Genomic DNA, 19,602 nt, shown 5'->3' with positions numbered 1-19,602 from the left:
CAACCTGTTGCAGATAATATATTTTGAAATTGTAATGTATTTAGTGTTGTTATAATTCTTATCCCTGATTCTAATCCTCTCTGCTGATGCTGTTTGTCTATCACTCTCAGATGGCTGTCCTGTACTGGATGGCTGTAACGCTGGGTTTGTTCCTGTCTGCTGGAAACAGTTTGGCTGATGTGGACCAGAACCAACTTGCAGGAATTGTAAAAGAAATCTTGAACAGGTCGGTTTACTTCAGTTGAAATTCCCTCAAATAAAAGTATACATTAAGAGATTGCTATCTTTTTAAAATGTTTTTAAAAATTATCACCACATTTATCAAAATATCCAAAATAGGTTGGGCTATAAGGGAGAATAACCTCAATCCTAATCTATCACTTAAAATGGGAAACGGTTAATTAGTAGGATATTTGATAGCGCAGATCACTAGCTACCTTTGCTACAAACATACACCAATAAAAGGAAACCACCACTAATTCAATTTATCCAAATAAAGCTGGTTTTATTCAAAAACAAACAATAATGCACCATATGCTTGGTGCTCAAACACAAAATCTTACATTCCCCTTAAAGCGATAAAGAATCTTTCAAAATATATAATTCATATACAAAATTAAATGTCACCAAATCCAAATGACAAAGAAACAGATGGCGGTAGCAGTTCAGTTTAGTTCATTTGAGTTCTGGTGTGAGAGGGATGAGTGTGTGTGTGTAATCCAGTTCAACTGAGTTCCACTGAGAGGTGATTAAGGGTGTAGGGGTGTGTGGGTGCAGGGCAGACGGTAAGGTCCTACATATAGCTGGGCAGGAGGATAGAGTAGCCTGGAGAGTTACAAGAAGGCCAATTCCCAATGTCCACACTCACATACTCACAGACTTTCAGGCGCATTCCCAGGAAATCTGTGAGGGTTTTGGGCTGTCCCACTGTCAAGTCAAGTGCGCGACCCTAACCCTTTATTATTAATAATAATAATAATAAGAAGAAGAAGAACGGTAAACAAACAACCATGGAAACCAACGCTGATGTTAAAATTGTTGTCAAAATGTTTGTCCTTCCGTTCCCCACAGGTGCCTAATTTTTCACCTCCTGCTCAAACCACACCCTTAATAAAAAGCAAAAGGCCCACTCTGCCACTCTCCTACCCCTCTCTGCTACAACTTTTAATTTATGATGAAATAGTTTATTCAATTCTGTCTTTAATTTTACATGTATATTTTTTTACTTTTCCCTGCTGATTTAGTGAACTCTTGTATTTTGCTAAATGTTGTATTCATTAGTTTTGTATTTTGTTTCCTTTCTTTTCTTTTTTACTAAGTAGAGGTTCGTTGTATAAGCACATGACTTCTGGACCTTTGCTGTAAGATCTGTTTTAGTTTAGTTAATAAATATTTTTTTTATTGATGATATATTTAACATCTGCTTATGTATTATCAGATTAAAAAAACACAATCCCAGTTTAAAATAACAAAATATCCAGCGGACAGAACAAACTGTAGTCAAGTTGACTTTGCAATTCCATTTCAAAAAAGATTTGAGGATACTGAATTGGGCTTATCGAATACATTTATATTTACACACTTTAATACAAAACACTGGGCTGTTGTGTGTTGATCTTTTTCTAATATCCAGCCTTCTATCTATTAAACTTTATGAACTTCTGTTCTGTATCAACTGATCAAACATACCAGTAACATTTTGTCTGTTTCCTTTGGCAGGTATAGACCAAGCTACACGGGCAGCAACGGTCAAAGGTCAGTGATAACATAGACACTACTAATGTACACTTTTCAACACGATAGTTACAATGTGCTTTTTAGCAGAGAATTTTTTTTTTTTAAAAGACGCAAACGTTGAATAGAAAAAACACACACTGAGACTGACAGAACAAATGCTACATTATACATCACATGTCACTGATGATTTTCCATACACCCACTTTTTAAGTCAAGAAATAACATAAAGTTCAAGACAAAGAGTTTAACTTTCAGTTTCTTCTATTTCATGTTCAAATAACAGATGTCCTGATTAACATGTGTCTTTAGTCTAAAGTTTACTGTTTTAAATGACACCTGCTTTACATTTTGTGTATCTGTTTCCTCTGACAGAAGAGAACCCATGTTCAGTCTGGCTGTAAGCATCCCATACGACAGTGACAGGAAAATATATAACATCAGTCAAGTCACTGACACTCGTGAACAAGTCTGGCAAAGTATTTTGAAGAAATGTGAAGTGTACACCAGTAAGAGGATGGTCGCAGCTACAGTTCTGAGATGGCCCAGTGTTGTGGATCAGTGTCCTGAGGGACGTGTGCAATGGTCTGATCTTCCAACAAAATGTGGTCAAACGTGGGCTGATGTTAAAAAAAACTGTCCCACAGAAATTGAAGATGGTAGAGCGGATCATGCAGAGTACCGTATTCTACAAAACTTTACCACCTTGGTCAGCAATCATGACAAAATGATTTGTTGCTTTTCTACGTTCTTGCTTCCCCGTGTGATCAAAGATGTACAAATGAATCTAGTCCCTATAACATTCTCAACAGCATCAAAATGATTCAGCAGTGGAATAAATATGCTATTGTGTTTTCAAATGTATTTAAGCCCAGTGATGGTGACCCACGTGGATCCGTTGAGCGGCTTGGGCAGTCAGTTGGTCTGAGCAATATATTCCGTTGCACAGGAGATGAAATGCAGTGCACAAGCTGCTCTAGCGGTAAACAAGTTACAACCTATTGTTATTCAGAGGAACCACAACCTTCCCCCACAAATATAGCAGAAGTTGTGTCCTCCTCCCAAAGTGGGCTTGATAGCAATAATGGAAATGATGAGTCTGATACAGGTGAAAGCGTCTCGCCATCACCAGCGGGTACCATTAATGACAATGGAAATAATTTAAATGTGGGAGGTGTGACCTCCTCCCAAAGTGGGCTTGATAGCAATAATGGAAATGATGAGTCGGATACAGGTGAAAGTGTCTCCCCATCACCAGCGGGTCCTATTCTTAACAATGGAAATAATTTAAATGTGGGAGGTGTGACCTCCTCCCAAAGTGGGCTTGATAGCAATAATGGAAATGATGAGTCTGATACAGGTGAAAGTGTCTCCCCATCACCAGCGGGTCCTATTCTTAACAATGGAAATAATTTAAATGTGGGAGGTGTGACCTCCTCCCAAAGTGGGCTTGATAGCAATAATGGAAATGATGAGTCTGATACAGGTGAAAGTGTCACCCCATCACCAGCGGGTCCTAATTATGGCAATGGTAATAATATAAATGTAGGAGGTGTTGTATCTGTCCAAAGTGGGCTTGGTAGCAATAATGGAAATGCTGGTTCTAATACAGGTGAAAGTGTCTCCCCATCACAAACAGGTCCTAATTATGGCAATGGAAATAATTTAAATGTGGGAGGTGTTGTATCTGTCCAAAGTGGGCTTGGTAGCAATAATGGAAATGCTGGTTCTAATACAGGTGAAAGTGTCTCCCCATCACAAACAGGTCCTAATTATGGCAATGGAAATAATTTAAATGTAGGAGGTGTTGTATCTGTCCAAAGTGGGCTTGGTAGCAATAATGGAAATGTTGGTTCTAATACAGGTGAAAGTGTCTCCCCATCACAAACAGGTCCTAATTATGGCAATGGAAATAATTTAAATGTAGGAGGTGTTGTATCTGTCCAAAGTGGGCTTGGTAGCAATAATGGAAATGCTGGTTCTAATACAGGTGAAAGTGTCTCCCCATCACAAACAGGTCCTAATTATGAAAATGGAAATAATTTAAATGTAGGAGGTGTTGTATCTGTCCAAAGTGGGCTTGGTAGCAATAATGGAAATGCTGGTTCTAATACAGGTGAAAGTGTCTCCCCATCACAAACAGGTCCTAATTATGGCAATGGAAATAATTTAAATGTAGGAGGTGTTGTATCTGTCCAAAGTGGGCTTGGTAGCAATAATGGAAATGCTGGTTCTAATACAGGTGAAAGTGTCTCCCCATCACAAACAGGTCCTAATTATGGCAATGGAAATAATTTAAATGAAGTAGGTGTGTCCTCCTCCCAAAGTGGGCTTGATAGCAATAATGGAAATTATGGTTCTGATACAGGTGAAATTGTCTCCCCATCACAAACAGATGAAGATTATGGCAATGGAAATTTTGATTTTAAAACAGGTGGCAGAAAACCAAGTGGCAGTAGCATTAGTAAAAACACAAAAGAGGAGAGGAGCAACAGAGGAAAAGGCAGCGGAATGAGCAAACGCAAAGGAGGAAAAGGCAGAGGAATGAGGAAACGCAAAGGAGGAAAAGGCAGAGGAATGAGGAAACGCAAAGGAGGAAAAGGCAAAGGAATGAGGAAACGCAAAGGAGGAAAAGGCAAAGGAATGAGAAAACGTAAAGGAGGAAAAGGGAGAGGAATGAGGAAACGCAAAGGAGGAAAAGGCAAAGGAATGAGGAAACGCAAAGGAGGAAAAGGGAGAGGAATGAGCAAACGCAAAGGAGGAAAAGGCAAAGGAATGAGAAAACGTAAAGGTGGAAAAGGGAGAGGAATGAGGAAACGCAAAGGAGGAAAAGGCAAAGGAATGAGAAAACGTAAAGGAGGAAAAGGGAGAGGAATGAGCAAACGCAAAGGAGGAAAAGGCAAAGGAATGAGAAAACGTAAAGGAGGAAAAGGGAGAGGAATGAGGAAACGCAAAGGAGGAAAAGGGAGAGGAATTAGTAAACGCAAAGGAGGAAAAGGGAGAGGAATGAGCAGGGGCAAAGGAGGAAAAGGGAGAGGAATGAGGAAACGCAAAGGAGGAAAAGGGAGGGGAATGAGGAAACGCAAAGGAGGAAAAGGGAGAGGAATGAGCAAACGTAAAGGAGGAAAAGGGAGAGGAATGAGCAAACGTAAAGGAGGAAAAGGGAGAGGAGTGAAGAAACGCAAAGGAGGAAAAGGGAGAGGAATTAGTAAACGCAAAGGAGGAAAAGTGAGAGGAATGAGCAAACGTAAAGGAGGAAAAGGGAGAGGAATGAGGAAACGCAAAGGAGGAAAAGGGAGAGGAATGAGCAGGGGCAAAGGAGGAAAAGGGAGAGGAATGAGCAGGGCCAAAGGAGGAAAAGGGAGAGGAATGAGTAGACGCAAAGGAGGAAATAGGAGAGGAATGAGGAAACGCAAAGGAGGAAAAGGGAGAGGAATGAGCAGGGGCAAAGGAGGAAAAGGGAGAGGAATGAGTAGACGCAAAGGAGGAAATAGGAGAGGAATGAGGAAACGCAAAGGAGGAAAGGGAGAGGAATGAGCAGGGCAAAGAAGGAAAAGGGAGAGGAATGAGTAGACGCAAAGGAGGAAATAGGAGAGGAATGAGGAAACGCAAAGGAGGAAAAGGCAAAGGAATTAGTAAACGCAAAGGAGGAAAAGGGAGAGGAATGAGTAGACGCAAAGGAGGAAAAGGGAGAGGAATGAGTAAACGCAAAGGAGGAAAAGGGAGAGGAATGAGCAGGGGCAAAGGAGGAAAAGGGAGAGGAATGAGTAGACGCAAAGGAGGAAATAGGAGAGGAATGAGGAAACGCAAAGGAGGAAAAGGCAAAGGAATTAGTAAACGCAAAGGAGGAAAAGGGAGAGGAATGAGCAGGGGCAAAGGAGGAAAAGGGAGAGGAATGAGCAGGCGCACAGGAGGAAATAGGAGAGGAATGAGCAGGCGCACAGGAGGAAATAGGAGAGGAATGAGCAGGCGCACAGGAGGAAATAGGAGAGGAATGAGCAGGCGCAAAGGAGGAAATGGGAGAGGAATGAGCAGGCGCACAGGAGGAAATAGGAGAGGAATGAGCAGGCGCAAAGGAGGAAATGGGAGAGGAATGAGCAGGGGCAAAGGAGGAAAAGGGAGAGGAATGAGCAGGCGCTCTGGGGGAAATAGGAGAGGAATGAGCAGGCGCACAGGAGGAAATAGGAGAGGAATGAGCAGGCGCACTGGGGGAAATAGGAGAGGAATGAGCAGGCGCAATGGGGGAAATAGGAGAGGAATGAGCAGGCGCACTGGGGGAAATAGGAGAGGAATGAGCAGGCGCACTGGGGGAAATAGGAGAGGGATGGGCAGGCGCAAAGGAGGAAATGGGAGAGGAATGAGCAGGCGCACAGGAGGTAATAGGAGAGGAATGAGCAGGCGCACAGGAGGAAATAGGAGAGGGATGGGCAGGCAAGGACGAGGGGCAAAACGTAGAGGAGGTGGAGGACGGCGCTGGGGCAGATGAAGGGGTGGGAAAGGGTAGTTAAGTTCTATGAGAGCTGTGAATTCAGGTGAAACTGATTTATTTGAACAGGAGAAAAAGATCCACAGCGGTACCTTGACTAAGGCAGATGGTGTCATGTGTGCCATGTTCCCCATGTTAGTTTAGCCTATTAGCATGCTCACATTTGTTATTTAGCACACATCAATTTACAGTTTTGTTAAACTTAAGATTTTTGTATTTGAACCTGAAATAAAGAGAGGATTTGGCTTAATTATCCTCAGCATTGACTCATATAATTGTACTCTATGTTCTTGTAAATCATTTCTCTGTTTTCTGATTAAAACGTGGCTCAGCATCCATTTTGGTCTGTCTGTGTGTCATTTAGTAAAAGAACAACCAACTTTAAACATCATCATTAAACTAAGCCTTCAAGTCCACTGATTAACAGTGGCAGGGAGATGTGGTCCAGAGAGCAGCCTCGTTACTGTACACTCGTTAGTATCACAACGGCGTCGCCAGGTAATCTTTTGACTGTAGCCCCGAATGTAACTCAACAAAAGCAACAAAAATATTTTCAATGTTAATATGCAGCGGATAAGAGCTAAGGGGATACGGGATAAGGGATAAGAGCGGAGGCTACTTGCAATAATATTGCTACATTTTGTTTGAAGTTCATGTAACGTGACCCCGCTGTTACTTACTGCCTGCGAGTAAGCACGAGAGGAGAAAAAGATAGAGTGAGAGACAGCGCAATGCTCACAGCTTCAGGGCTTGTCCGCGACTTCTGAATTGTCTCTAGCAAAATTGTAATCAATAGCTTACATTTAAATATAAATGTTGTTGATAGTGATGTGCGGATCGATCATAAAATATCGATATTTCTGATACCAACGTTTCCTTCTCTAGGATCAATACTCATATAAAAGGATCAATATCTAAACTCATCTCAGTCATTTGGAGTGTGTGCGTGTTTTATCATAAGTATCTTACTGTCACCAGGATGGTCTAGTTCGGTTGATAGGCATAAGGAAAAGTAGTTCCTATCAAAGTCATGCTTTGCTCTGTGACGGAGCTTCTTTGAAGTATATCGCTGATTTAATACTGACTATGGCCGACTGTAAAAGCAGTCACGTCTGGCTGTATTTTAGCTGTGAAGGTAATAATGTTGCTCTGTGTGATGTGTTTGGAAAGACAGTGAAATATCTTGGCAACACTGCAAACTTCGCTAAACATCAGAGATTAAGTCAAAATAATAATGATGTTATGAAGCTGCAGGTCTGAGCAGGATGTTTTTTATTATAATTAAAGAATATTACAGTAGTTTGATTGTCATTATGCAGCTATTATTTTGAATTGGTAAGGCTACAGCTTACTCTTTATTTCCCTCATAAATACAGAAACGGGAGAGGGGAGGTCACATTAAACTAGAAATAAAATATGTAAAAAGTATTGGTATTGGTATCGGCAATACCAGCTTGGTTATTACTTGGTATTGGATCGGACAGGAATTAAGTGGTATCGCACATCACTAGTTGTCGGTCAGTGTCTATGAGTGTGTCAATGTATTAACATAAACAGTTGACAGTCGCCACACAGTAGTAAGACAATATCATGACACCTGACCTGTCCTCTGTGTGCTGCTGTCTCTGTCCCCCTCACTGTTTCATTGTCTCCAGGATGCTGATGCGGATTCTGTCTGATCACAAATGTTTTCAGTTTCGGTTTTCTTTCTCTGGTGAAGAGCAGTGCGCTTGTCTCATTAAATAGGCTACAAGTCTAATTATTTATTTATATTACAGATACGCTGCTGTGTTCTGAACTTTTTGTAGAGGTTTCACCGCACAAGCTAGAAGACCTGCTAGGAGGACATTGGAATAGTCGAGGCGAGAGATAACCATGGCCTGTACCAGAAGCTGGGTGGCATCCTGAGGTAGGGCCTGATTTTTCTGATGTTGTATGGAGGAAAGCGGCACGACCAAGAGACAGCAGCCAAATGGTCTGAAAAGGACAGCCGGTTATCAACCATGACACCCAAGTTTCTCACCATCCTGGTTGGAGTGGTGGTTGAGGACTCAGTTTGTATGTCCAAGAGACAGTCCGTGATCCGCACTGAGATGCGGGGTCGTCTGGTGGGAAGGAAAGGTAGAGTTGCATATTGTCTGCATAGCAGTGGTATGAGAAGCCATGCAAGCGAATGATCGGCCCAAGTGACGTGGTGTAAATTGAGACGAGAAGGGGCCCTAGCACTGAGGCTTGGGGCACCCCTGAGAAGAGGCAGTGGGAGGAGGACAATTGTCCTTGCCACAAATCATTGTAGGAACATCCCGAGAGGTAGGATTCAAACCACAGGTGTGCTTTACCCATGAAGCCCATTGCTGAGAGTGTGGATAGAAGGATCCTGTGATTGACTGTGTCAAAGGCAGCTGATAGGTCAAGAAGGATAAGAACCGAGGATTGGGCTGCAGCTTTAGATAACCCTAAGGTTAAACGTGAAGTTAGTGAAGCCAGCGGCCATAGTTAAGTGCATCCCTGGGGCCAGAGCGGGCGACATTGAGTCTTATTTGAAGGCTAAGGATAAACGTAAATACAGTAAGATTGTTATTCACGTCGGCGGTAATGACTCCCAGTTACGCCAATCGGAGGTCACTAAGATTAATGTTGAGTCGGTGTGTACATATGCAAAAACAATGTCGGAACACCGTAGTTTTCTCTGGACCCCTGCCAAATCTGACCAGTGATGACATGTATAGCCGCATGTCGTCATTCCGCCGCTGGTTGTCGAGGTGGTGTCCAGCAAACGATGTGGGGCTTTGTTGATCATTGGCAGACTTTCTGGGGAAGACCTGGTCTGATCCGGAGAGATGGCATCCATCCCACTTGGGAAGGAGCAGCTCTCATTTCTAAAAATCTGGCCAAGTTTATTAGTGGACCAAATCCATGACACCCAGAGTTGAGACCAGGAGGCAGAGTCGCAGTCTAACACACACTTCTCTGCCCTTCTAAATCAGCAGTTACCCACCCAAAACCCCACGCAGAGTCGCAGTCTAACACACTTCTCTGCTCCTCCATTTCAGGAGTTACTTAGTGAAAATCCTATATTGACGGTGTCTGTCCCCCGACCATCGAAATTATTTAAAAAGGTAAACAGAAGAGGAGCTGTGCATAAAAACCTCATAAAAATTAAAACCACAAGATAGCAATAGTGCAAACGAATAGGAGAGTTAAATATGGACTCTTAAACATCAGATCTCTCTCTTCTAAAGGTTAACTAGTAAATGAACTAATATCAGATTGTGATATTGATTTATTTTGTCTTACTGAAACCTGGCTGGGTGATGGAGAATATGTTAGCCTAAATGAATCCACCCCTCCCAGTCATATTAATATTCACATTCCTCGAGGCACAGGCCGAGGAGGTGGAGTTGCAGCTATCTTCGACTCTAGCCTGCTAATCAGCTCTAAACCTAAACTAAATTATAGCTAATTTGAAGACCTTGTTCTTGGTTTTTCGCACCCAAGTTGGAAATCACTGCAACCAATTCTCTTCGTTATAGTGTACCGAGCACCTGGCCCGTACTCTGAATTCTTATCTGAATTTATGGAGTTTTTGTCAACTTTAGTCCTTAAAACGGACAAAGTTATTATTGCAGGGGATTTTAATATTCATGTGGATGTTGAGAATGACAGCTTTAGTACTGCGTTTATCTCACTGTTAGATTCCATTGGCTTCTCTCAGAGTGTTCATGAACCGACTCACTGTTTTAACCACACCCTCGACCTTGTTTTGGTGTATGGTATTGAAATTTAACATTTAGTGGTGTTCCAGTGGTGCACAGAATACCTCTTTGTCCGACCACTGTTTGATAACTTTTGAGTTTGTATTGCTGAACTACACGTCATTGGGCAAAAATTTCTATACAAGATGTCTGTCTGATAGTGCTGTAGCTAACTTTAAGGATGCGAATCCATTAGCTCTAAATTCATTATCAAGTCACAAAATAACAGAGGACTTCTATGTTAATTTCAGTCCCTCCCAAATCGATCATCTTGTTGATAGGGCTGCAGGCTCGCTGCGAATGACACTCGACTCTGTAGCCCCTCTAAAAAAGAAAATAATAAAACAAAGACGGTTAGCTCCATGGTATAATACTGAAACTCGCAAATTAAGCAATAATAAAGCAAATATCGCGGAAACTTGAGAGGAATTGGCGTTCCACCAAACTGGAAAATTCTCGTTTAATTTGGCAAGATAGTCTTAAAACTTATAGGAAGGCCCTCCTTAATGCCAGAGCAGCGTACTACTCGTCATTAATAGAGTAAAATAGGAACAACCCAGGTTTCCTTTCAGCACTGTAGCCAGGCTGACAGAGAGTCACAGCTCTATTGAGCCAAGTATTCTCATAGCTCTCAGTTGTTACAACTTCATGAGCTTCTTTAACGATAAAATTCTAGCTATTAGAGACAAAATTCACCAAGACCTGCCCTCAACTGGCACCAACTTATCTCTTAACTCAGGAACCTTAGAAACAGCTGTAGAACCAGATATATGTTTAGACTGTTTTATTTCCCTCAATCTTTACCAACTAACTTCAATAATTTCTTCATCTAAACCATCAACCTGCCTCTTAGACCCCATTCCGACTAGGTTGCTTAAAGATATTTTACCCTTAGTCAGCACCTCTATACTAGATATGATCAATCTATCTCTATCAACAGGCTATGTACCACAGTACTTTAAAGTAGCTGTAATTAAACCTCTTCTGAAAAAGCCCAAACTTGATCCAGATGTTTTAGTCAACTATAGACCTATATCTAACCTTCCATTTCTCTCCAAGGTTCTGGAGAAAGCAGTTGCTAAACAGATTTTCAGTCAGGATTTAGAGCTCATCATAGCACAGAGACAGCACTGGTGAAAATTACGACGACCTCCTTATTGCATCAGACAAAGGACTGATCTGTACTGGTTTTATTAGATCTTAGTGCTTCTTGATACCATTGACCATCAGATCCTATTGCAGAGACTGGAACATTTCATTGGCATTAAAGGAACCGCTCTAAGCTGGTTTAAGTCCTATTTATCAGATCGATTTCATTTTGTACATGTTAATGATGAGTCCTCCATGCATGCCAAAGTTAGTCATGGAGTTCCTCAAGTATCTGTCCTCGGACCAATCCTCTTCACTTTATATATGCTTCCTTTAGGCAATATTATCAGGAAATACTCCATAAACTTTCATTGTTATGCAGATGATACTCAGTTATATCTATCGATGAAACCAGATGAAACTCATCAGTTAGCTAAACTTCAAATGTGCCTTCAGGATGTTAAAACCTGGATGACCTGTAATGTTAAACTCATTACAGTTCTGGGGCCTAAGCACCTCCGTGATGCATTATCTAAAGATATAATTTCCCTTGATGGCATCACCCTGGCCTCCAGCCCCACTGTGAGGAATCTTGGAGTAATCTTTGATCAGGACATTTCGTTTAAGTCTCACATTAAGCAAATTTCAAGGACCGCCTTTTTTCACCTACGCAATATTTCGAAAATCAGGAACATCCTGTCTAAAAATGATGCAGAAAAACTAGTCCATGCATTTGTTACTTCTAGGCTGGATTACTGCAATTCCTTATTATCAGGCTGTTCGAAAAAGTCCGTTAAGACCATTCAGCTGATCCAGAATGCTGCAGCACATGTTCTGACAGGAACCAGGAAAAGAGATCATATTTCTCCTGTTTTAGCTACTTTGCATTGGCTTCCAGTAAAATCCAGAATAGGATTCTTCTTACCTACAAAGCTCTCAATGGTCAGGCACCATCTTATTTTAAAGAGCTCATAGAACCTTACTACCCCACCAGAGCACTGCGCTCCCAGAATGCAGGGTTACTTGTGGTTCCTAGAGTCTCCAAAAGTAGACTAGGAGCCAGAGCGTTCAGCTATCATGCTCCTCTCCTGTGGAACCAGGTTCCAGTTTGGGTTCAGGAGGCAGTCACCATCTCCACATTTAAGAGTAGGCTTAAGACTTTCCTCTTTGATAAAGCTTATAGTTAGGGCTGGCTCAGGTGAGTCCTGAACCATCCCTTAGTTATGCTGCTATAGGCCTAGACTGCCGGGGGATTTCCTATGATGCACTGAGCTCCTCTCTCCTCTACTTTCTCTCCCTCTGTATGCAACATCATCCCATTATTGCATGTTACTAACACAACTTCTCCCCTTTCTGGTAGTCTTGTGCTTTCTCGTCTCTCTCCTCTCTCCTATCACTTCCTGCAGGTTTTCTGGCTCTGGAGCTGTGGAGTCTGGATCTGTGGCTGCGGGTCACCTGCTGCCCCCGTGTTCCTGCTCGACACCCTCTGCTGCAACGACTATTGTTTTATTATAATCATTAACATTACGACTGTTACCATTAACACTACTATAAATATCTGTACCATTTTTCATTTAGTCTATAACAACATCACCTTTATTGTCTGTACCTCTGTGTGTATATTGTGTAGGCTGCCTTCTCTCTCTCTCTCTCTCTCTCTCTCTCTCTCTCTCTCTCTCTCTCTCTCTCTCTCTCTCTCACACACACACCCCAACCGGTCGAGGCAGATGGCCGCCCACCCTGAGCCATGGTTCTGCTCGAGGTTTCTGCCTCTTAAAAGGAAGTTTTTCCTTGCCTCTGTCGCCTAGTGCTGCTCTTGGTGGGAACTGTTGGGCTTCTGTAAATAGCATCATAGAGTACGGTCTAGACCTGCTCTTTTATGAAAAGCGCTGTGAGATAGCTGTTGTTGTGATTTTATATAAATAAAATTTATTTGAATTGAATTCTTGCTGTGAGCCCACAGTGTTATCCACTGGGTCAGTGGTGAATCGAGTGAATCCGGTGAACTATGTTGTACTTGAAATAAACAATTGCTTCCTGTTCAGGACGTCTCAAGATCCAAGCCGTGATGCTTCAATTAGCCTAAGTATAAATGTAGAATTGTTCGTGGTCAAAAACTTTTTACTGGTCGCACAAAGTTTACAACAGACGACAATGTTCTTTGCATCTTAGACTGTGACACAATAATGGCAATAACGTTACTTACAGATGTTAAAAATATCTCTCTCTTCCTGTTCTCCAGTCTTCCTTTAGCTTTTTGGCTAACAGCTGACTTGAACAACATAAAGTCTGGGGGGCTGCTGACCTGTGCACCTGTATTCACGTCAGGGATGGTGCATTCAGTAGCACAGCGTTACTTGGGTTAGTAACTTTAATAATATAACTGTTTTGGAAATTTTTTTTAATTACAGATCTGCATGATTCACGTGGGTCAGATTTTCAGGTCGAAAATCTGGAATTCCGGATTAATCCGGAAAAATCACATCCCGGTTGTTCACATGAAACATGAATATGACCACCTGACCGCTTCTTAATGCTATGGTGAGAGTTGATCACTGAGTTGGTAAAAGCTTCAACTTCCTTCAAACACTAAAAAATACAGTATATCACCACATAATATCTATGCTATGAAAGGCACACTGTCTGATCTTGAATGATGTGTAGTTTGGTCCGGATTCTGACCTTGGTCTGGAATTTGAGAAGTTCTGGTTTCTAAGGTCCAGTCTGTAGGAGCATTAAACTTTCATGAGAACTATTACGTATGTGTCAGCTTAGACCCCAAGTATATATTTTCTCATGAAGAGATGGCGAGGTGAGAAGAAAACAGGAACAGTTTTAATGTGAGTATACTAGTCATCCACCAAGCAGAAGTCTACAACATATGTTTATCTCTTGATGACTAAGCTATCAGCGAACTAACACAAGCAAGGGTGGGTGAGACTCTATTTTGGATGTTGCAGGTCACATAGATTTGCGGGGATGTTAAGAGTATACTGCCTCTGTTGCTGTTGTTATTGTCGTAATTGTATGTTTTATTAGTTATTAGATCAAACCAGATCACCACTGTAGCAGCATGTTAGCCACAACAAGTCTGTAAGCCAGTGGTGGAAGATGTGTGACTCTCAGTGACTCTCAGTGAGGTTTTTCTGCTTCCTGGCCAAAAATCAGCACTGCCATTATTACAAATACGGTGAGTCAAAAAAACGGAAAACTCACCATGTTATTAATGAAGTTGGGTCAAACTTAGGATTTACCTTGACTGCAACTGAATTTACTACACCTGAATGCTGAACATGACAGATTGGTTCAGGAGTGACATGATCTTTTGATCAGTGATTTATATTCCTCTGTACTTGGTCAGTGTGCCTTTGTAAGCATATGCATGATAGTTGCCTCTTTGAATGTATATAGTTTTGGAAATGCAGATTTTTATGCATTCATTTATTTATGCATTTGTGTGTTCACTGCTTGGCCCAAAGTGGTGTTATACAAAGGCAATTAAGATGCATTAAAATGTGAATATTATTTAGTGCTCATTGGGTTTCCTTTGGTCCAGATGTAGAATCTGAGATGCATTTTGCAAGAAAAGACCTACTGCAGTATTTTTAACTTCTTATATCAAACTGCAGAATGTCTCTCTTATCTTCTTCCTTCTTCCTGATTTTTGAAAAATGTGTTCAAAAAAGGGCATGGTGCCACTCTGAGGGTTTGACTTTGGTCAACCTTGCCTCTATAAAAGAAGCCATTCCTTCTGACTGAACTCACTACAGCAGCACCTTCACTCCTAACACTGAGAAGAGAAGAAAACTGAAAAAGTGGACTGCTCTCTACAACAAAGAAGGTAAAATCTTCCCTGGGCTGTTTTCATCTTGATTTTAAAGAGGAAGGTAGCAACAAGTTTAAGTGAAAATCATAACTCAGCTTATGCAATTAGCAAATGTTTAATGTAAAACTTCATGAAACCACATTAAGCCTCCAGAAGCTGAGAGTGGCCGTGGCTGATCCGTCATCTAAAGATCTTTACATTATTCTATACAGTATCTATACACACCTACTGTGTATGGACTGAGGGAACTGATTATTATTATGCATATTATGCATACTAATGCATGCAGAATGGACAATGTATTAGTGAACCAGCCTACTGGGTACAGGCGGAGAGGCCACTGGCCCTGTGCCTCTGTTTAAAGTGACTGTTAACATTTCTTGTTGGAAAGTCAATCAAACATCCACAAAGACGTTGATTTTTATGTGAAAGAGTTTGAATGTTTTTGAATTTTTACATAAAAGGATTGGTGCCACTCTAAACATTTAGTTAAAGCCCCACATTTAAACTGCACAATATAGAATATATCCAAATAAACTGGACCTATTGGGTGGTGATGGAACAGTGGATAAGACGCATGAATTGCCGTGCGAGAAGTTCAAATCCTCACTATGACACGTCCACCGCTGTGTCCCTGAGCAAGACACTAAACCCTAGTTGCTCCAGAGGCGTGCGATCTCTGGCATGAATAGCAATTGTAAATCACTTTGGATAAAAAGCCCCACCAAAACGAATAAATTTAAAATCTAAAGATCTTGTAAAATCTATTTCCATGGCTCTGGCACTTAACACCACTTTTATCCAAAGCATCTTACAGCTAGTTATTATCTTGTGCGATAATAACTCGTGTGCACAAGATAATTATCTTATTCCCACAAGTGCGCAAAAGATTTTAAAAAATCATCTTATGGGACTTCAGGGGCTCCGTAGTATTCACTGAGACGGCACCTTGCACTGAAAAGTAAGCATAGCATCTGATAGATGCCTTTCTCCTCTAAAGTTGGTAAAAGATTTTGACTTTGACTGAAAGTGAGGGAATTCTCTCACTCCCTGAGAGTTGAGTACTAGGTGTTCTGGATATAACATTTGCAAACAGTATGAACAGTATATATAAGCGTAAAAGTAAAATGTGTAAATGTGACCTTGTAAATAAAATTGAGATACAGATTTTTACTTCTATTATTGGTCTTTTCTGTTTTAAGATCCTGTTGTCAGCAGCAGCGAAGGTAAGAATTCTCCCCCAGGGGACTTGAAAAAGATTTTAAATGGCACAGCATTTTCATTTCTTGCTCCTTCGTAGACAGTGGTAGCTATAGTGAGTTTGGATCCACAGCAGTTACAATGGTTTCCTACAGCATCACAAACTTCAAAAACCACCACTGCAGAACACTCCTCCTTTATTAAGTTGAGCTGTATAAATATTAACTGAAAGCATGTTGAAAATATTAGTATTTAGCTCAAAGAGTCCCTGAACTCAGACAAAAAGTGAAAATTTGAGTGCTTCACTGTTCGTGTCTGTCTCTATGTACCAAATAATAGCATGTCCTCCCCAGAAAAATGACAAAATAGGTAGTTTGTAGAAGCACGTTAGAAAGTGACCTCTAGTGGTGGTACAATGGCAACAAGGGACGTAGGATGATGTACTGTATAATAAGAAATACTGTAATAGTAAGAAAATTCTCAGAAGGAGGTGGATGGGATGGACTCATGGGTCAAACCCAGAACTCTCCCACAGGAGAATGGCGTTCAAGTCCCACGTGAAACCAAGTAAATGGTGAGTTATTTGAAGTTTTAAGTTAAAGGTTCAGTGTGTAAGTTTTAGTGACATCTAGTGGTGAGGGTTGCGAATTGCTACGAACTGCTCACTGTGCATTCCCGTGTTCTTTGGATGGTCCCATTTCCCATTAATTCTAATGGCAAAATTCCTAAATGTAAATTCAGCAGTAAATACTACTAAATCTTTTCTCCATGAGGTTTTACATTGTATCAATCAACGATTAGTTTGACACCACAATATCAGTCATCGCTGCCTTTAGTCATTCAGTTTAAAGTGTGTAATATTTAGGAGGATCTATTGACAGAAATGCAATATAATATTCTTAACTATGTTTTCAGTGGTGTATAAAGACTTTACATAATGAACCGTTATGTTTTTATTACCTTAAAATGAGTCTTATCTACATACACCGCGGGTCCGCTTACATGGAAGTCGTTGCACCGCCATGTTTCTACAGTAGCCCAAATGCACAAACTGCTTTACAGAGCGCGTTTCGTCATTACGTTGAATATGTACAAAGAAAAGGAGAAGAAGAAAAGAAGTAGTAGCAGTAGTGTCTGGTTGGTTAAAAGTAATAGATGTGAAACTTGGACAAATGGAGGAACACACATATTTAGTACAAGAGACAACAGAGTGTGCCGGCCAACGAAGCTTCTTTTACCATGGAGGGTTGAGCAGTGGCTGACCAGGGGTGAGCAGTGGCTAATCTACTCTTTACACAATAAAAAGTGGATTATAAATTATAAATTTACTATGTTCTGGCCTGCCATCTAATGACTTGAAAAAACAATTGGCCCTATGCCTGACTTTTTGCTGACCCCTGACCTGGACATGGAATTATGTTCTGCTAAACCTGTGATCATTTTGAACTTAATTGAGCCACCATGAGCGAATTCTTTTCTAATCCTGTCTTTCCGTTGACTGTGTGTGGAATTGGACCAAAAACACTCTACACCAACTGACTCAACTCACCACCAGGTGGAGATCAATTGACTGCTTTGCGTCTCTAGAAGAGATTAGACTGTGAATCTAATGAAATATGCTAATGATTTATGCTATATGTTGAAGATTGAGTATGGGAAACAGTTTTTAAATGTTTGACTTTTAAATTTATTGCTATATTTCTCAAGAATCTGCAAAATATTTGACACATTTTTCAACATTACTGTAGCCTTGCTAAAAGTTGTTTTTAATGTGTAAGATTTAGTGTAAATACTGTACAGGCAGCATGTGGTGAACATTACGTTTAACAAGCAACAACCTATCGCAGATTATACATTTTGAGATTGTATTGTAGTCTTGTTATCATTCTTTTCCCTTATTTTAACCCTCCCTGCTGATGCTGTTTGTTAAACACTCAGATGGCTTGCCTGTGCTGGATGGCTGTAACGCTGGGTTTGTTGCTGTCTGCTGAAAACAGTTTGGCTGCTGATGTGGACCAGAACCAACTTGTAGGAATTGTAAATGAGATCCTGAACAGGTGAGTTGACTTCCTCTAGAATACAGAGAGGAAAACGTATCCTTGTGATGATGTTCAAATTTAATTCTCATTTTCATAATAGAGGAAAGGTTGCATTTTATTATGAGGTGGACCATCTTCAACTTCCTTTTCACAAAATGTAACATGGCCAAAATTCCCTCAAATAAAGTATACATTATCAAGAACCTTCCATTTGAAAATGAAAATAATTGGCACTATTTTTAATTTAGGACTGCACGATACTGGAAAAATTTACGTTGCAAATTTTTTCTTTTGTGCAATATATAATGCAGGAAGAAAATACAGGAATTTTCACCAGATGACTTTGATTGCTCTATTTGAAAAGCATTAAGCATCCTAAAATTATTGAGGTGATTTTGTAGGGAAATAAAAATTAATAAGCTTAAAAATGTCTTTTTAGCCTTTTTTTTTAGTGTGAACAATCCCTTCTTGAGTTGTAATGCAGTACACAGATTTTTAACAGTGAATTAGACTTGCTTGACATTGCATTGTTCTGCGATGTGACTATTGCACAAGGGCACATTGTGATGACAAAGCATAAACAATTTACTGTGCAGCCTTATTTTAATTTTGTGTTGTATACTTAGTACCTGATTATGTCCAATTATTTCTTTCCAGTATCTTTACTTTTGTATATCTATTTTATGATTCAATTCAATTCAATTTTATTTATATAGCGCCAAATCACAACAACAGTTATCTCACAGCGCTTTTCATAAAAGAGCAGGTCTAGACCGTACTCTATGATGCCATTTACAGAAGCCCAACAGTTCCCACCAAGAGCAAGCACTAGGTGACAGAGGCAAGGAAAAACTTCCTTTTAAAAGGCAGAAACCTCGAGCAGAACCATGGCTCAGGGTGGGCGGCCATCTGCCTCGACCGGTTGGGGTGTGTGTGAGAGAGAGAGAGAGAGAGAGAGAGAGAGAGAGATTTGATTTGATTTTCAAAACCCTTTTTAATTACAATATACACAATAACTGTTACAAACTGCTAAACAACATCATTAATTTAAAGACCAATAAAAAATCTTAAAAGATAGAAAACAGCAACTCTTCTTCAACAATTTCACAAAGGACCTTATTTAGACACCATCTTACCTCAAAGGATAAAAAATCATGCATTAATCTATAATAATGATAATCAATCAAAATCCTAGATTTAACTAATTTTATAAAAATTGCTACCAAACTGTTACAAACATTTTGCTAAATTTTTTCTTTCCTTGTGGTATAAATCACCATTTTTGCCTGACCTATCAAGAAATTCAACAATTGACACTTATGACGAAATTTCTTCACATATTTAAATCCACAAATAAACACTTTCATTGAAAAAACCTCATTAAAAGAATCAAAAAATTTTCTCAAAATATCAAATAAATGTTTTAACCTCCCACAGTGCATAAAAGCATGAAAAATAGTCTCTTTTTCCAAA

General features: G+C 40.4%; 1 protein-coding gene and 1 long non-coding RNA gene across 2 annotated transcripts; both read left to right on the top strand.

Annotated features, from left to right (window-relative positions):
• Positions 1-110: 110 nt before the first annotated feature.
• On the top strand, positions 111-4,269 carry LOC119896331 (the record flags this gene model as incomplete). The annotated part of the gene is given in 3 exon segments (XM_038709770.1): positions 111-226; positions 1,720-1,755; positions 2,110-4,269. Coding segments are annotated over 3 exon segments (600 nt in total), but the record flags the coding sequence as incomplete, so codon positions are not given.
• Positions 4,270-13,723: 9,454 nt separating this feature from the next.
• LOC119896330 lies at positions 13,724-18,291 on the top strand. The gene is made up of 4 exons (XR_005443202.1): positions 13,724-14,254; positions 14,751-14,905; positions 16,093-16,116; positions 18,029-18,291. It is a non-coding gene; the product is annotated as an uncharacterized LOC119896330 (long non-coding RNA).
• The last annotated feature ends 1,311 nt before the right edge of the window (positions 18,292-19,602 follow it).

This window comes from Micropterus salmoides, unplaced genomic scaffold, assembly GCF_014851395.1.
Source record: "Micropterus salmoides isolate LMB-PRFRI ecotype aquatic unplaced genomic scaffold, ASM1485139v1 Ms_hic_scaffold_933, whole genome shotgun sequence".
Taxonomy (NCBI): domain Eukaryota; kingdom Metazoa; phylum Chordata; class Actinopteri; order Centrarchiformes; family Centrarchidae; genus Micropterus; species Micropterus salmoides.
The sequence above is the reverse complement of the archived record's forward strand: the minus strand, read 5'-3'. Positions and strand labels throughout refer to the sequence as shown.